Here is a 19835-nt window from a genome sequence, read left to right on the forward strand (position 1 = left end):
CCAAGGCAGAGGAGATTAAATGGCCTATTTCTCCAGTTTCCCATGCTGGCTGCTGGCCTGGTTTGTGGGTAATTCAGTTCATGAGCATTATACTGCTGGATTTATTTTTTTTTCTGGCTCCCTGATAGTTAATTGCAATGCTGAGCCCTTCAATCCTTTGTGCAGAGAAAACTTGAAATAGGTGAAAGTCAGTTACAGGCTGGGAGCAGGAATCCCAGTGTAAATACCAAGCATTTTTTGGGAGGGGGCTGGGAGGAAGGAAAGGAGAAAAACAAGTAGAGGAGAAGTCAGGAGAAGAAAAGCAATTATCATGATCTTGGCAAATGTTACAAGTACTGCAACTGCAGACTACTGGCCTCAGATTAAGATAAATACATACAAGTGCTTTTATTTCATCCTCTTAGCAGCATATATTGTGTGATTATTTCTGTGCTTGGTTCATTTGTTGAGCATGTGTTCTGCAATTTTAAATTACACAACTCTTTAAGGAGAGGCTGAGGTTCCTGAGCAGGACTGCAGCAGGGAGGAAGATCAGGATAGTTTAGTTAGGTAGAGATAAATTAGTTCATAAGGTAGTTTGTTAACTCTGAAAATGCCCATTTATGTCAATGAGCAAATGGAATTTGTAAATTGAATAGAAGTTACACTGAACTGTGTGTGAATTTGAGCCTATGTTTACATGACAAATTTGCAAATGCTCTCAGGAGTGAGCAAGACAACTCAAAAAATGTTACTATGCTATTAGTCTTGTTAGTTTTAATGCTGGTTTATTTATGCTATATTAGTGATGTGTTTTGCACATCTCCAAACTTCTAGTTAGGGAATCAACACATGTTTATTATTTAAGAAAGAAGAACATTTCCATATAGTACTTTTCCTTATAAGATACATGGCCATGCGTGTGCTTTGTTTGCACAAATGTTGGGTAAGTAACCAGAGGAGAGAGAGATCGAGTGTTATGGGATGTAAAGGTGGCTGTTGGATGCAACACATTCTGAAAGCTGAATTAGGGAAAGAAATTAGAGATGTATTGGGAAATGGATACAAGGCTTTAATGAACTCTGTAAAATATGCTTTATCATGGGGTTTAAATTGTTTAGTCTTTATAGAGTTCACCGGTAAGGTACTTTGAAGGTAAAGGTAAGAAATTATTTGATCTATTAATGGGTGACTGGAAAGAGCTTGTGTCTCACAGATGTAAAATATTGGCTGATCTACTCATTGTACAAATAAGGTTCTAATAGTTCAGTGATGAAGGCAGAGACATTCAGAGTCATTCTAAAAGATGGAGGTATATGGAATTCACATCTGTACAATGGAATTAATTGGACTTTTACGGTTTTTCAGAGAGTAGGAATTTACATATATCTTTTTAAAAGCTTCAGTTCAGCTTCAGTAGTGTATTTTAAAATATTTAAAAATATTTTAAATCTATAAAGTATATAGAATGGCAGTGCATTCTGTTTTGGTATTGTGATAATTTCATCAAAAGTTGTAACAATAATTAAACTCCTCAGTTAAATCAGTCATTTTGAGTAAGATTTAAATGCAGACAGTTGCTTTACATTTTAGTTTTTCTGGACAGAATTGAGGGGAAAAAATTCAGAAACTTCTGTGTTTTCCTAGTCATTATTGCTGCTGAATCTCACCAGATCTTTTTTTTTCCTAGCACTCATTCTTGTTTTCAAAACTGTGTGATGATTAGCTAATAAGGGCTATAACAATAGTTCATATATAATCAAGTTGAAAGATTGTTATTAATGGTTTCAGATAGACTGTCAAAACCCTTTTTTCATGTAATTTGCTTTTCACAAAGAAGCACAAATTTTACAGGCCAGAGCTGTCAGCTAGCTATTGTATTCAAGATCAGCTAAACTAATAGGAGTGAAGAAATGTCTTTTGTGGTATTACATAGTTTTTTATTCTTATAAGCAGTTTGCACCATTTTCATTTTAATTGAAATTTTTTTTTCCTGTTTTGTTTTGGGTTTTTTAATGCACGTATGGAAGTATATCTCTTCATTGCTTCCATCCACAGTTTTAGCTTTGGTAAAACAGTAACTATTCTGATGCATTATTGTGTGAGATAATTTTATTTTTATTTTGAATTTATTGTGAATACCTAGAAAATTCAAGACATCTGGAATCCTAATGCAGTGTTTCTCTTTCTGTTTTTCCTACCACTTCCATCAATAATGCACAATTATCTTCCACTTTGGTTCTGGTTCATACAAATAATTTCCCTATTTTTTTTTTAAACCAATTGCAAAGAATTTGATCAGAAGCAACTGCTTTGTTGGAGCAGAAACAGTTGGTCATCTTTGTCTGGAGATGACATTAGAGCTTTCACGGAGTTACAGAGTGGTAGCATACACTGGGCAGCCATTTCACTTCACGTATAATGTAACACACTACACATTCTTTATAACGAGCAGCAATTTTAGGATTCGGTAACAATCATCTTGGCAACACATTTATTTCACACTGAGGTCATTAAAACCACGTGTTGACAGTTTGCTTTCTTACAGACCTCTGGCTCCCATGGCTGGGTAGAAGGCTTATTCACAGTGAATTCAATGCAAATAAATCTCAAGTTTTTACAGCTTTCTAAAATATCTGATTATATTGTAATAGTTAGTGAAAAACAGTTAAAAATTAGCTAAATTCCTAGTCAGCAGTTTCTTTGAGAATAATATTATTATTTCTTAAATGGACAGTTATGCCTAATATGATTTGTGACAGGGCAATATTCTGTATATTTTTAGCAGATTTAATACAATAAAATAAACTTGCCATTTTAATATACTTAATATCTTTTAACACATTATTTAAAATCAAATAATTTGAACTCAGATGTATTTAATAGACTTAGTCAATATTAAAACAAGCTGCATGATGTGTATATTTTGCAGCATGAATATTGACTGTTGTTATACCAGTAACTTTGGTAGATTTGAAATTACATACCAGGAATATGTCAGGCAAGAGATGTTCAATAAAGTGGATTTTTAGTCAAAGTAGATTTGATGTCCTGTAAGGATCATTTTGCTCTCAGCAATATATTATCATAAACAGAATTTTAGAATGTATATGAGGTATGCAAGAATATTGTTTTTATATTGCTGTTGTGGTTCTTTGTGCAGCTTTTTTTCCCTTCTATTCTTTGTGCAGCATTAAGTATGATGGAATTTGTTTCTAACATTCCAAAAAAAAAATGCAGTTCATGTATATTTTGACTTTCTCCACCCTCATGCTTATTCTTCCATATCCAACATGGGCAGCTTGAATGCCAGCAGGAAGTTCTGTGTTTTTGGATTTCCTTGTGTCTTGACTTGTCACAGCTAGAAACTGCAGGATAGCCTTCCGCTTGGCTGGGACAAAACATTTCCACCACTTAAGAGAGAATTTGAGGAATTGGGCTGTGATTCTTTGGGAAGCAGAAGGAATTTACAGGTAATCTGTAAATTCCAGGTTTTTTTTTTTTGTGGGCTGGTCACTTAAAATGTTGTGAAATGCTGAAGCAGGTTGATCAGGGAGGTTGTGAGACCTCCAATCTTTGAGATGCTGAAAATGGGCTTAGACAAGCTGTTTCAAGGGAACCTGAGCAGGACCAGACAGGATCATAGAATTGTTTAGGTTGGAAAAAAGCCTTTAAGGTCATAGAGTCCATCCATTAACCCAGCACTGCCAAGTCCACCACTAAACCATGTCCCCAAATGCCACATCAGCATGTCTTTTAAGTACCTCCAGGGAGGGTGACTCAAACACTTCCCATGGTAGCCTGTGTTCAAGTGCTTTACAACCCTTTCCAGGAAGAAACTTTTCTTAATATCCAATCTAAAGCCTTCCCCCAGTGCAACTTCAGGCCATTTCTTCTTGTCCTGTCACTTGTTACCTGGGAGAAGAGACTGACCCACACCTGGTTACAACCTCCTTTCAGGCAGATGCAGAGAAGGATGAGGTTCCCTCTGAGCCTTCACATCCCCAGCTCCTTCAGCTTCTCATATGACTTGTGTTGCAGACACTTTCCCTGTGCTACTGCACTTCCTTGGACATGCTCCACTACAATTCTGTTTGTTTCTGCATTTGCAGGGCAGAAGATAGAAATTGAAGACAGTGTTGAAGCTTTGAGAAAACAGAAGTGTTACAGATTAATTGGAATTTTAAGACTGGCAAAGTCTTGCTAGCTGATTACTTTTTATCATTAGTCTGTGTTATGTTACAGCCCTGTGAAGGTGTTAAAAAACTCTGAATGGTTGCATCATGTTCTTCCTTACTCGAATCTCCACATGTTCATACCTAGTTTGCTTTGTCAAAAGAATGCACACCTGAACTATTTACTGCCACTGTTCATCTCCTTCACCTGAAAGCTTACACCAACAGTAAGCTTGGGCTGATTACTGTTTTGAAAGATGAACTTCTTTAAGCCTCCTCTTGGATTTTGCATGCTGATATCCCCAACCTTTCTCCAGCCTCCTTATTGTTAGTCAATGGCTACAGGTGGCCTCCTCCCCACCATGCAGTTTGTGTGGTGCTAGTGTGTTTGTAGTGTTAATCTTATTGGTGGAGGGTGGCCCTCCAAAGACATCTGTGATGTTGCATTTGCTATTACTGTGATTTTTCCTTGCTTCTGAATGGTTTTGACATCTGGCATTAACGAGGTGAGTACAAGTATACTAAGAGAGATCTTTTACTAGCAGATATGAAAAGAAAGTCACACACCCCAGTGGTTTTCAAAAGAAGCAAAAGCAGATTAGCTGTATTGACAGAATGCTCAATTTGATTGAAACATCCCTAAAAATGTTGGCGAAAGAAGCCAATTTTGTGAAATACAAAAGGCTGTGTGAGGTTCACTTCATCTCTCATAGAAGAAAGGTTTGAGAAGCAGAATCGCAGTGGAGCACTGCCCTGCATCCTTGTGGGTATAAATGAAGTAATAGATTTTGCAGCCCAATGTTTTGGAGTGCACACATTCATTTACAGGTGTGTGAGGGGAATATAAGGTAATTAAAAGATCTTTTATTAAGTTATTTTCTGCAGAAAATTATTTAGGAAAAAGTAAACCTCACTTAATCTGTCTCTAAGAAGACTCAGGAATTAATCTCAAGAGTTGTCTTTGATATCACATTTATTGAGATACACTGTCTTAAGGTAGTGGGAACCCAGCAAGTCATACAATCATGGAAGCACTGAGATGCACTTTTTAAAAATCACTGTTTAGAGAGATGATCAGCTACTGCAAACTGTTTTCACTTATAAACTTTCTAAATGTGGTTGTTCTGTTGTGTTTTGTTTGTTTGTTTGTTTGTTTTCCCAAACAGCCTGCTAAATCCTCCTTAACATACATCCTTAAATGTCAGGGGTTTTTTAAAATGAGAAACAGATATTAAAATCATGTTTTTTACAGTTGAAATTGAAACCAGCTTTACTGTTTGCTATGGAAACAAGTCTTAAAACAAATCTGTTCATGTGTATGCTGACGTGCCAATCCATGAATTTATGTAACTTGTGATTTTTTTTTTCATGCCTTATTCCAACCAGCTTGTAGAAAGATAGGTGGTACAGAATCTATTGTATTCTGTATTAAGACAGTAATCTATATGTGTATGAGAAGTATTTGCCAGTTGTCTCAGTGGATTAAAGAAAGGATGGGGCAACTAATACAAAAGCCTAATTAAAGATGAAAGATTTCCCCAAATTTTTGTTCCCTGCTATTTTCACATGACAGTGTTGTGTTTTGTAATCCCACCATTATTGAGTGTTAAGAGGGGCTCAGGTGCTTTTACAAAAAGTGCTACATCATACTGTTTTTTCATACTCATTTGTCAATTTAATTGTATATTATTAAACACCAATTTTAAAAGTAAGTTTCATGAGTCGTGAAACACCATACAGATCTTTTTTCCATAGTACCCTGCTTTTAAGTGACAGCTTCTGGGGGAGGGTTATCTGGGGCTGAGCATCTCTGATCTGCTCAGAGCATCTTCCTGGAACAGCTGTGATGTTGCCTGAGGGATCATGTATTGCTTAAGTGGTTACTTAGGCTGAGACCAGAATCCTCAGTACTTCTCACCTTGCAATAAACACTTGCCTAAACTGTGCAGATTGTTCTAAAGGAGTTACTGGAGCAATTCAATTGTAAAATAGATGCTAGAAGGTAGTAGCAGAAAATACAAAAAATGTTATAAAAGTTGAAACAAACTGTCATGAGCTGTGTTGCCTGTTTTTTAATAATGAATTTATCTTTTGTTGATGCAGGCCACAGAAACATTGTTCCGAATGGCAGTAGCAAGAGGAGCTATTACACCTTTAAGACATGGAGAAGTAAGGCCAAATACATCTGCATTTTTTAATTTCTTATTTATGTGTGATATAATGCTTTATTATATAATGCTTTATAAATTCCTGGAAGTCATACTGTCTTCAGGTAAGTGAAGAGAGCTGGACTATATATCATTTGCATACCTACATTCCAGTATTTTTCTAAAGGAGAACAGGAACTTAAATACTGCCCAGTCAAAAATGAAATATTTTTCAAAGAGCATTCTATTTTTCTCTTTGCTTCAATCATTACTTAGCTGTATGATAGGAATTACTCAAGACGGGCTTTCAGCTGGTTTGCCAAGGACTGGGATCCAGTTTTTCACTGAATTTTCTCTATTAAAGATTGTCAAATCTAGAGAAATTCACAGGAGGTCAATATTTGTTACTGGGTACTTGTGGAGAGGTTACTTCATCCTTTGTTCCTTTCAAGAAATAGTAACTTAATGTAGTATACAAAGTTTTAATATATTAATTATTCCAGAGAGGATAAATGTATTTCAATATTATGTTGCTTATATATGCTTCTGTTTGTGGTGAACATTGTTTTTTTCCTTCTTTGTATGGTTTTACATCAGGTAAACATGGTTTAAAATGTTGATGATTAAATATCTTCAATATCAGTTGGCGCCATTTTATATTTGGGTTGAATTTAATTTAAAAAATAAAATACTACAGTCATGACATGACTGGAAATGAGGAATGATCTGGGCATTGCCACAGCTGGATGCTGCAGTGTGTGGGGTTTTTCAGTGTTAGAACCCTCGGTGTTTTCTCATGGTATTGTTGTTTTATCAAATTCCTAATACGTTTGTGAAAAGCTCTTATAAGAGACACAGTGTTCAGTCTGGAATCTTGACCTACACTGACCCTGGCATCTCAACTGTGCTGTGAAATATTCCTTATGCTGATGAGGTTGCCTTAATCTCTTTTTTGTGACAAAATAATGTATCTCTGTGTCAGTGTCTGAAGATGTGCCTGAGATACTATGTCCTGCCATTGTCTGTAGTTTTAGCTTTTCTGAATATATGGTTCCTCTATGAAATTTATGTACTGCTATTTTCTACAGAAGTACATAATCTCATTTCCAGAAGTGTTAGTTATTGAATATGTGCATCTTTTCCAAATTCACTGGTTAGGTTGTTTTTTTTTTCAGTGAAGGGTTAATTTTATTAACTTAACTTAAGAACTTCTTAACTTAATTTTCTATGTTTTAATGATCAGGTTGCCTAAAAGGTTTATCTAGCTACCCAGTCAATGGCATGAATTGTGGAAAAATAAAATTACAGCTTTTTTAAAAGAGTAACAAAATGTACTGTTTGCAGTCCAAAATACTGGGGCAACTGCAGACATAATGATTGGCTATGAACTAAAGTTGACTGTATTCTGTTTGAAAAGTGTGAATTTGGCAGTGAAAATTAAAACAGAGAAACTTTTAAAATGGAAATTTCAAAATATGGAGGCAACAGTCCAGATGTGTAAAAGTGCTGTTCAACTTTCACATCAGAACTTAAAAATGTAACACCATTTAAAATTTGAGAGGGTAAAACTGTTCACTGTTAGAAGGCAAAAGTCATACCTGTTTGTTTTAAGTTAATGAAAAAACTACATTCTGTCTGTACGTGAGCGGATTGATGTGCAAACATTTCTTCTGCAGACAAAGCAGGATGCATGAAAAGCTGTCCATTACAATCCAGTTGTCATCACCAGGTGGATTTATAAGTTAAAATATTGAATGTCCACTGGCAGGCCCTTTTATTTCTGCTTTCAACATTTCCTCATTCATTTGCTCTTATCAGGCCTTTATGCATACAGAATTTTTATGTTTTTCATTTATTATCACTGAAGAAATTGAAAAATGAGTTTGTACAGGTTTAGTCTTTCTACTTTTGCATGTGGTTTATAAAATCACTGTTGAGAGTTTAAGTAATTATGCTGCCAAAAATAATTATTATCAAAATTGGGTGCATAGTGCCAAAAATTATTTAACTGTGGAATATCAATCAGAGGTTCCTGAAGAATTTTCTCAGAAGTTCTCGTACTCCTGGGTGGGTTTAAGTGTAGTAGCATCTGTGGGAGGGAATCAAACCCAGAAGCGTAATTCATTCTCAGGATTCAGTATGTCGTTGTTTATGTGATTTAGTTATTCCTGTCAGTTACTTTGTTGTGGGGCTGCAGCATGAGGCAGAGCCTTATTCATTTCTGTTACCACTTCTAGCTGATTCTCAAATGATCCAAAAATCGTGGGAGCAGATGTGGTCACACCAAATCCCATGACTGTGCTTCTGTCCGGAAATCTTAATATGGATTTCATTAATGGCACAAGGCTGAGAGCTCATGGTTGGCACAGCTGAGAGCTGTGCATGTGGGGAGTCCATACCAGGCACCACCTAGAAAGCATCTCCAGCTGTTTCTTCTGCTTCTGATCTTCATTCAAGAGGCTCAGATCTGCTGCCATCAGTTCCTCACAGTGTGCAGCCTCTTCCAGTCAGGCCTGATGTCTCTGTGGGTGCTCCATGATGTGGCAGCAGTGATGGGGTTGAGGAAACAAGAGCAGCAACAGGATGCCTGCTGAAATAAGTGAGAAGAGGAGGCTCCTGCTTCAGAGCTTCCTGTGCTTTCTAATTCTGCACTCCCTGGAGCCTCTAGTTCCCTGTACTGAGCCCCCAAGGGAGAGCTGTAAGGAGGATTAAGGGTTGGCAGCAATGGGCTGTGAAGAGTCGCTGAGTGCATGGTAGCAGGATGGAATAGATTTGGCACAAGCTAAAATCAGTTCGGTGACTATACAGAGAGAGAGAAAGAGAGAGAACTTACAAAATTGTACTGGAAATGCCCAATTTTATTCACATTGCACCAGTGATATACCAGAGCCAGTGTGTCACGTAGGGTGTGTATATCCTGTGGAGATACTAAACAAGGAGAGATCTGGCTAGGACAGTGAGCTCACAGGACTGATGTTCTCAGTCCCTGTAGATGAGGGAAAATAAATCCACACAGAGAAAGAGCAGGGGGTTAAACTGGGAGGACAGAATCCTTAAATAGAAAAAAATGCATGAAACACAAAGGCTGACATAGCCAACACAGCTAATGGTAGAGTTATGATTCCCAGAGTGCCACATCTGATACCAGCCATGCATGATCTCTGTGGCTGTTAGCATCAAAATGTAAGTTATTCTAGCCTAAAATGGCTTACTGCCTTGCAGTATAATAAATATAACTGTATGCATTGCTATGGCAGTACATACCCATGCTTGAAAGTGGACTTTGTTGGAAGAAGACAGGTCTTTCTTATAGTTTAAAGCTGTTCTTAAGCGATTTCACCGTTCTGTGTGTTTTCTGTAAATTCAGCAATATGAACTGTGAAGTTTTATTAATTTAGCCCAGATACCTGGAAAAAGTAATTTCTGTGGGTTTGTGTTCATAGTTAATACCAGTGATGTAGTTGCAATACCACATTTAGTTAAATGTTGAGTAAGGGGATCAGTAAGGATCTTTAAAATGTGATTTCTTTAATATTTTTACAAGTGAATACATAACAGTGGGAACAGCAATATGAAACGCTCCTTTGCACAGCACTACATTTCATTCCACAGATGTACTACAAGAACCTTGGAAAAGAGGGTACATAGCTGAAGTGACATTACTGCCAGCTCAGGTTTTCCTTGCCCTCTTTCTTCCCAGTCCACTACGTCATAGCAGAGTGCAGTGTAGACTCCTGGAAACTCACCTGTGGAATTAAAGTCATATATACACGGATCTTTTGTATTATTAACAGCAACTGTAATTACTTTTTCATCAGAAGGAACTTTCTGTTTTTTACTTGCCAATGGAGCGATTCAAAAGAAATATTATGACACCTGTCATTGTATTTAGTTGTGTAATGTGAAGATGGCATGGAACTAAGTATTCATTAAATGATAATCTCTTTTCCATGTAACGGGGTTCTAGGATTGTTAGTCTCTTGGATCTTACCATCTGGGTTTTTTCCTGGCCTGGTTAAGGGTTGCTGGCACACAAAAAAACCCGTGTATTTTAAAAATTTAATATATCACAAAACAGTGTAAATTTAATTTGACCAAATCATAATTCTCAATGTTGTGTAAGATACAAAGTGCTTCAGTAGGTTTCAGTATTAATTTGTCCTATAATTCACTTAGTTTTGCAAATACCTTTCAAATATAAGTGGAAGGAGTTGGTTGCAGGCAGATCTGAGTGCTTGTTCATCTAAAGTGAGGTCCCTTCTCTCCATCCTAAGAAAATAATCTGTACTTTAGGTTTTAGCTTTTTCACAAGAAATGCATTTTAAAAAAATTACAATTAAAATGATATCCTATGAGAGTGTTCTGAACCATCAATTTACAACTCACTTAAATTATTGGCATACATAGTTATAGCTTTCTCATTAGTGACATCTCTTTTGGAAGTAGTATGGAGCCTGTATTTTATAACTTCTTGTAAAGAAGAAGCAAATGGATAAAATGTATCCACAAGAATAGGACTGTTTTATAGTCCTTTGGCTTAAGGTTTTGGTTTGGGTCATATGTGTCAGAAGTGTTTTAAAATAGTCCTGCGGTCTGGAAAATCCTTCTGGCAGGTCACAATGGGTAATAGTTCAAAGGTAATTTAATTGCCAAAGACTGGCATACCTTATCTATGTTATCTGGAAGTAAGTCAAAAGTAAATAAATCTTCTGATTAAATGCAGTGAAAACTAAAGCTTGACTGGGGAGAGAGAGAGAGAGAGAGAGAAAGAAAGGCTGAGAATGCCATTGAATGCTGGGGAGGGAAACCAGGAGATTGCCTTTGCAGTGTTCCAGTGTAGCGTGGTCCAGTGTTGGTTTTGCCATCTATTCAGTTGTGTGAAGGTGTTACTTTTCTAGCTTGTTCTGGTTTATCCATTTCAAATGATCTGTAATTTTTAATTAGTTTTTAATCATGAAGAGGAGGGAAAATTTGTCTCAAAACCATAGTTGGATATGAAGAACTTTTCTGCTCTTCAAATATGCCGTTTACCTAGGGATAGTCTGCTTCTTATTAAAAGTCATCTCAAGCCTTGATAGAGTATTGACCTGCTCTAAGTAATTTTAAAATGTTGTGATGGAGTTATTTGTTAGGGAATGTGAAAAATAAATGCACTATAGGAATCATGTCCGGTGTAAATTTAAGGTAGAAATATCTGAAAGTGGGAGAGTGACTACATATTTCAGACAATGGAAAGGTACAACTGAAGAAAGGTAACACACAAGTTTGGAAACTCAGAGAACTTGAATTTCAAAACAGAAGTGAAATAATATCTAGGCAACTCATGCTTTGTATTTTTCTTTTAAGTGTATGGAAAATATAGTCTGACTATTTTTCATGGAGTGGAACAAAGGAATTTAGTACTTTAGGCATTTAGCATATCATGCTAGGCATTACTGTTATTGTAATTTTCTTTACTGCAAGCTCATGGTTTGTATTTATCTTAGAATAGTCTTTACTTCCCTTAATGAAGTGGAACACAAGGCTAAAAAGTAAATTAGATTATGCCCAGAGGTATTTGCCAGGTGTGCTTCACCAAGAAGGTATTTGCAGGGAGTAAAGTAAGGAAGGAATTACTATTTTAAGGACTTCTCTCTTTTTTCTTTTTTTTTTTTTTCTTTAATACTTAGCCTGTATATTTCAGATTTCTTACTATTTTGCATCAGTAAAGCAGTGGGTGCATGGTAAAAGTAGACAATAAAAATTATGGCAACAAAAGTAATGTAAGGTAATTAATTTAGCTCCCGATATAGTTTACTTTTAAGTCTTCTATATCATGGCCATGAAATGAAGCTGTCATTTTGCTTTATGCTTAAAACGTGCCCCCAGAATTGCCCCCTGAAACTGCATTGTTCTGCAAGAGTAGCAATCATGTGTAGGGAGATTTTTTACTCCTGTACATAAGGAAAGGCAGAGTAGGTGCTGCTGGAGCTTGGTGCTTGTATAATGCTTCTTTCTCACTTTAGTGGTGTTGATACTGATGTATGTTAATTCATTCATGTAGTTGAAGAAATAGGCAACTGTAAGAAGATACATATCCTGATAAAGGTAAGAATTTGCAAGTTGTTTGATTCAGGTTGTTGGAAGAATAGCTTTGCCAGTGTCAGAATGCACACTGTTTTCACTAACACGCTGCGGTGCAAATGTTCGCATGTCAGCTAAATCATGGTTGTAGGTACCGTTCAGAATAAGAGAATGGTTTGGGTTGGAAGGGACTCTGAGGAACATCTACTTCCATCTCCCCCCTGTCATGGGCAGGGATGCCTTCTACCAGACCAAGTTACTCAAAGCCACATCCAGCCTGGCCTTGAACATTTCCAGGGATGGGGCATCCACAGCTTCTCTGGGCAACCTGTGCCAGTGCCTCACTACCCTCACAGTAAAGAATTTCTTTGCAACAACTAATCTGAATGTACTCTCAGTTTGAAGCCATTCTTCCTTGTCCTGTCCTTACAGTGGCTGATGAAGAAACCCCTCTTAGCTTCCCTGTAGGCCCACTTCAGATGTTGGATGGTTGCTATGAGGTCTCCATGCAACCTTTGCTTCTCCAGGTTGAACAGTCACTTTGGAGGAGGAGCGTCTTAATTTTAGTGTAAATGTTACTTAAAATGTAATTTTGCTTTTGGAAAACAGTATTCTCATTCGATTCAAGTTATTTTATGTTTCTTGTCCATGTGTTAGACTTACTAAAGTATTGCAGAAAACACACAAACAAGAAATAATAGTCATCTTTGGTAACTTTTAACTGTCCTGTATGTTAACAGATTGCATAAATCAAAATGCAGTTTGAAGTGTCTCTTTTTGGGTTTCTGAAAAAAAAGATGAATGTGCCTATAGTCAGTGAGAAAGCTTTTTCCATTCCATCCAACCTAAACAATTGTATTGTGATTCTGTGTGCTACTCTGTGTTTAAAGATCTAAATTTGCAAACATTTTTCTGTAGGTATAAAACTAGAAAAATAATACTTTTTTGGGCATACACTTGATTAATATTATATAAAAGTTCAAATTTACATACGTTTCTCTTGAGCTGTAGAAAAATCAAATGACAGTATCTAGGGTAAGCAGTACAGCTTATAAAGGCTAAGGGGTTTTTTGTTCTTTCCCAAATGTGAAGGTATGGGAAAATACTGTTGATAGGAAGGTTGAATACTAGGATTGGGAACTGATACTACAACCAGGATGTAGTATTTCTGGTGTGACATCTTTTGGTGGCAGGGGGAAGAGACTCTGGAGCATTTCCATCACGTGACAGGTTGTGATCCTTACTGGGTGAGCACAACTGGCTTTTTTGGACACTGTAAAACTGGTACTATATTCCGGTCATCTGAAATTATTTCAAACTTAAAAATCTTAGATGTTCTTCCTTCTTTAAAAGAACTTCTGTGCATTTGCCCTATGAGGCCAACCCTGTACCTAAATAACAGCATGAGAACAGGAGAACAGTCTAGCCTGAAGTATTTCGGTACCTTTTTGAATGTTAAGGAAGTTGTTGTTATGGACAAGATCAAATGCTGCTGCTTACTGCTCAGGAGTGGGTACTCAAGAATCAGGAATAGTGGATGTTAATTTCCATTAACATTACTAAAGTTCTGTAAGTAACAGTCTACACTGGTTCATTGTCATAAGGTATTGTACTATTTTTACAATAGGAAGGATTATATTGTCTTTGTTGACTGATCTCAGTGTAAGGTGATTTCGATAGGTCTGCTGGCAGCAGGAATGATGGAGTGCATGAACTGCTGGAACAATTCTCCCACTCATGAAACCAATCCTGGCAGCTACGATTTTATGGAAACTAATTATTTGTTGATGGGATCAGGTGAAAAATATGTGGTTCTGATTAGCAAACAGTCTATAGAGTTTCTTGGTCATGGAGAACATTCCTCTGACCATGTGCATGTATTCAGATGTGTGTGACTATACATATTATTTATGTTGCATATTTATCTTCCTATATGAAAAATGATGGGCCGTTTAGTTTTTTAAATATACTGGCTTTAAAATATTTGTACTATAATTGACAAAACTATTATCTAATTATTAAATATGTTTGTTATGGTAGAATGAATATTCAGTTTTACTGTTTCTGAGTTTCAGAAACTCAAGCTTTTAAACCAAACAACCCTCAAAATAATATTTAGTAGAACTACGTAGCAAAAACTTAAATACGAACTTTTTTTAAGGACCACTGTTTTCTGTAGGAAATACATATTATACAAGTGACTGCTTGGATAAAATAATGACCTTTCATTTATAAGTATCCTGCAGTGCTGCAAAAAGTAAACTGGTATCTGCAGTCTGCCTAATGGACTGCTTACCACATCACCGCATGCAATTAAGCATAAGTGATTTTTCTGCTCAAGACAGCCTCAAGACCGATTTAACAATGAAACTTAATTACTTCTAGCCCTTAGAGAAAATGGCCCAACAAGGTTGAGGTTTTTGGCAGGGCAGTGTGGGAAAGCTATTGCTGCAACTCCCTTCCCCACTTCTGATTTTCTGTTTGCAGTACTTAAAGCACAGTTAACCTTCAGTTAAGAAAATATTCCCACAAATATGGTGCATATTTATTTCTTTCTTTGTTACAAGGCTAGAGAAAAAGATAATGAAACACTGCAGTGTTTTAAAAGTAAGCATTCTGATCAAATCCCACTGCTTCACATTATGGGTGAAATTATTCTGTGCTAATCAAAATGAAAACTTAAACATTAGTTCTCAAATGCCTAAGTGTTAGTTAGCCATTCTGGCCAGAGAAATATCAAGCTAAAAGCTAAAGCTAAATACATTTGTGCTTCTTGACAATTCAATATGTTACAGGTATATAGTTCCTTTATTTTTTACTTAGGTTACAGGAAAAAATGCTGAAGGAAATGAACATTACTGAAAAAAGAAGTGAATCTTATTAATAAACTGCTCTATACTCAAAATTGCTTCATTTGAGATTTGAGGAATGTCTTATTTTTCAAGGAAATGGGAACTTTAATTCTGTGACTCCAAGGAATACATCTGGAATAACAATTCAGAGGGACATATGGCATCAATTGGCTTATATTTTCCTATATGGGGGTTCTGATTGAAGTAAGAGGGAAAAGTGCTCATTAATTATGTGGGATTAAAAATGCAAATACTATGTTTTTTTGGATTTACTTGCCCTATTAAAGAACTGTGAGTATAGTAAAGATGTGGAAGCTGAGCAAAGAAAATTTACTTTTCTGTTAGTCAGCCATGCCAATAACTTTCTTTACTTCTGTACCATATTTTTCACCTAAAAAAAGATTTGAAAAAGGATTTTTGACTCCCTTACTCTTATCTTTTCATATAGAGAAATTTCTCATTCTTCTCTGGGATTGTAATTTACAAAAAGGCACAATATTGCAGTTGTAGTTTATTTGATAAATTTCCTCCTTAGTAATACTTCAGGTCTTTTTCCTATTAACAGCTATGGACATGTTTATCAATGGAATTATTCATGGTAACAAAACTAAACATGTGCCTAAATATTTGTGAGAGTGTGCAGCATGAGACACTAATTCCCAAGGGCATGTTTAGCACATGCTGTAGTGCTTTGCTCAGTAGGGAGTGAATAAAGAGTGTGCATAGGTCCCCTTGATTTCAACAGTATTTAACCAAACAAGTGACTTAAGCTTTTTGCTAGACAGGAAATAATAATTTAAGCATGCCCTTGTAGGTTTTTTGGGTTTTTTTTTCATTTTATTTTTTATCTTTAGTCAGAGCATTGAAAGACTCACTGGAATCAGCACTGTTTTAGCCTTATATTTAGGATCCCTGGAATAATTACCAACCTTGGTTTATATTTTATTATGCTGTATTATGTTATATTATATTAATCCCATGTTTTTTTGTTTTATTTTTTTTCAATTTGAGCTGCTCAGGCTGACATTTGCTGAGGTAATGAGGATGGTGCTCCCCATCTGCACTATGTAATGTCAGCATACCTCCTTTCATGTAGGAGGCACAAGGTCTTTCACAAAATCCATCATGTGACAAAGTAATGAGAGTTGGACCGAAGACCTGAATTACAGCTGCACCAGAAATGTATATCAGGAAATACATTAACTTAGTAAGGGATACTTGCCATGAGCAGTTGACTACCTGAATACACTTGGCAAGAGGAAAAAGTTTAGTATTAACATCTCCTTGAGAGGCTTGGGATAGGTAAGTGACTGACTGTGAGTCCTACAAGTACATGTGAGAAGTAAGCCTTTGCTCTCATCATTATATGGGCAAAATGCCACTCCTTATTTTGCAATAGGTCATGCAGTAGATGTACTTAATTCCTATAATAAACTAATTAATGGGTTTACCTGCACTGAAAGATAGTCTTGGTAACCCACATGGTCTCCTGCAGTTTTAAAAGGTTCTGGTGGAACTGGGTCCTAGTGACTCTTCAGCCATTCAGTGATATAAGGTGATGCTCAGGCTGCCCTAGAAACTTCGTGCTAAAAATTTAGGACTTATATTGTTGGGATAGAGGAGTAAATCATACTCTTTGTCTGCCTCTTGAATTTTACTAAAGTTTGCAAGCTAAGCTTCACTCCTAATTGGAAGAAAACCTTTTATTGAGTTAACAGTAACAGTCTTGCTGCCTCTTTTTGATCATTGCTGAAGTATTTATAGGAAAGAGAGGTAGGTGCGTTGTGTTCTTTACAAAGCTCCTTTCTGGCAGGTGCTTTGTCTCCCTTGCACGTTGGATTTAAAATCTATTAACTTGTTTGTAAGAAGAGTTCAACACTCATTTACAATTTACTTCTCTGAATTCGCTCTGAACTGTGTCATTTTGTGTTCTGTGCAAGGATGCACCTGAACAAAGGCGGATGTGGAAATCTTCTTTTCAGTAAGATTATTTTGTACACAATGTACTCCTCTCTGTGGTGTTCAGTACAGCTCATCGGATTTTGTGTAAATTCAGGACAAAAATGTAGACAAATAAATTTCCCTATGTCATCTGTATGTCCTTGAACTCAGTTTCACTTTGAAATGACTATGTGAAAAGACCACGAGTGGGTACAATTTTCCAGTCATAAGGAAAGTGCTTGGGATTCCTGACATTTGGAAGTGTTCACATATGTTTGATAAAATGTGAGGGTTGTTTTTTTAAAAAAACAAACAAAAAAGCTCTTTTAAGTTGCTGAAACTGAGAACTTTTTTGTATTTAGATCTGACCCTGGAGCTGTTTATCAGATTTAAGAAAGTGCCCTTCACTTCATTTGAATGGTAGTGGCGATGTTTAAAGGAAAGATTGACTAATACCTCTTTCTATGTTCTTGGTAGGTGCCAGAGATCCTTAAGTTCATTCTCTTGTTTCATCTTGAATAATAGAGAGCCATTTAAAAGTAACAGCTGTTGTCCAATGCAGTCTGGTAGAGGCAGTGGGTATCAAGAAATAATTTCTGATGAGATGTATTATTTTCCAAAGCACGTTCTTCCAGCAGTGAATTGTACCTGTGAAACTGGCTTAAATGTGTATTTTTTTGTACTCCCAATATATATTATTTTAGTTCCAGTGTATACACTTTCTACAAACAACATTTGGCATCAAGATGCACAAAATATTTTGATTATTTTAATGTGTCAAGAATATGGGAAATGCTGTTCTAGGTAGTGGAACTTTGTATACAAAAGAGAGAAATAAAGATATTTCACTCTATTGACTGATAAATATTTTGTTGTGTATTAAAATAGCAGTACATGATTTTAAAGCTATTGCAGTGCTTCTCAACAATGGACATGGTGACAAATAGCTGGCTAAGAAAAGGTTCCTCCTTTGGTCCCTTACATCAAGGCATTTTTATGACAAAAAGCTTACAATTTGAGGTTACATTACTAATTCTGGAGTGAGAAGTTATAACCGTTTAGCATTTCAAATGCTGTACTTATGGCTGAAGCAAGAGAACATTTTGTGCATTTGGAAGTTATCTCTTCACCCTCCCCCATTTTTGTTTTCTCCAGTATTTAACAGTTGTTTTTAAAGGTGCTATCAAGGCAGTCTTTTCTTATAGTAAGTAGAAAGAGCCTTTCCAGAGCCGTTTTCTACTTCTACAGCTTCATCTCCAAAGTGAGAGCTATGGCAGAGAAATGTGGTTAGGGAGTAACCAGCATTACTGGAGTGGTACTGGGAGAACTGGGTCAGCCTGTTGGAGGGGGACTCTTTGGACTGGTCTCACCATCTCATCAGAAGACTGTGGGAAAGGTTGTCTGTGAGTTACAACATAATTTCTGTGCTGCCTGCTATTAAGATGTCTTCAGTCCCACAGCGCTGAATGTGAAGGGTTCTCTAAGAAGGGATTTTAGGAGAGCTAAACTTAGACAAAGCGGCTTTTATTGCTGAAATACCTCATTCAGTCATTTCCCAGTGCAGATGAGAGTTCAGATTTGTCTCCATTAATTCCCTCAGGGTATCTTAAGGAATTTTATGCAAGATCTCTAAAAAAGAAAGAATTGTGTTTCTGTTTCTGATGTTCTTATCTGGTATTATATTAAACATTTGAAAATATACACATTAAACATTTGAAGATACAGTAATGAACCAGCGTTGCTTCAATTTTTCTTTGGCCCATTCCTGTATACTAGGCAGATTATCCTATCAAAATACTGTCGTAAATCACTTAATAATTAAATTCTTTGTTGATATCTCAGGAGTTTGAAATTCCTTTGGGTTTTCCCACCACCACCTTTGAAGATAAGGCCTGGTTTGTCATGTGTTACATGATTCTAAAATAGTTTCTGCTCAGGTGACCTAACAAGCAGATAAAAATGGTGCTGTACTTGGGGGAGAGAAAATACTTGAAAAGTTTTTTTTTAATTTAACCATTTTTTTAATGCCCATAAGTTATACCCTTACAGAATATGCAGGAATGTTTATCCAGTTGTAAGGCTGTCTTATTATTAATCAAAACCTTTCAGGTGTGAACTTTTTTTTTTTAATTGGAAGCAAAAGCTCTTTGCTAGAGATTCAGTACTTATTATAGGTAAGACCTGAGAAAGCTCCTAATTTTTGTATAAAAGCTTTCCCACAGAAGACATATTTTCAAGAGAAACCAGAAGATAATTTAAATCTCAAGTATTCCTTTATTTTATTTTTGGGTTGTTTAGTTTTTCTGTTGTTTAATTTTCTGTCTTGGATTTATTTCTGCTCAAAAGCATAGGGACCTCAGGTCAGGTTCATAAAGGCTTCTTGCATTAAATCTGCTAGTATTAAGCCCTCATTCAGGTTTAATATGATGTGTATGTGTTGTGAATTTAATATTTTAAGAAGCTAAATGGTAATAAGGGTCTGTGATTTCCCCCCAAACAATATTTTTATGTGTGCTTCTCCCTTAGGTAATAAGCACAATATTGGTTAGTGTTTGAAGAAGCATTTCATTCCCCCAGTAGTGAAGGAGGTGTTCTAGGAATAGCGTGAAACACTGCCAGAAGTTCTGGAAGCAATCTGGGAATTGCTTTGATGTTGCAGTATTTGTGCAGGGGTCCAA

At 36.3% G+C, this 19835-nt stretch overlaps 1 protein-coding gene across 2 annotated transcripts in view; it reads left to right on the forward strand.

Moving 5' to 3' along the window:
* TMEM135 (transmembrane protein 135) overlaps positions 1–19835 on the forward strand; it is a 156287-nt gene that overhangs the window by 61409 nt on the left and 75043 nt on the right. Inside the window, exon 5 of one of the 2 annotated variants that reach the window (XM_062514193.1) lies at positions 6258–6323. The exons of the other annotated variant lie outside the window; for it this stretch is intronic. Coding sequence (XP_062370177.1) covers positions 6258–6323 — 66 coding nt within the window. The remainder of the gene's footprint in view (positions 1–6257; positions 6324–19835) is intronic. 2 annotated transcript variants of the gene reach the window in all.

This window comes from Cinclus cinclus, chromosome 2 (genome assembly GCF_963662255.1).
Source record: "Cinclus cinclus chromosome 2, bCinCin1.1, whole genome shotgun sequence".
Taxonomy (NCBI): Eukaryota; Metazoa; Chordata; class Aves; order Passeriformes; family Cinclidae; genus Cinclus; species Cinclus cinclus.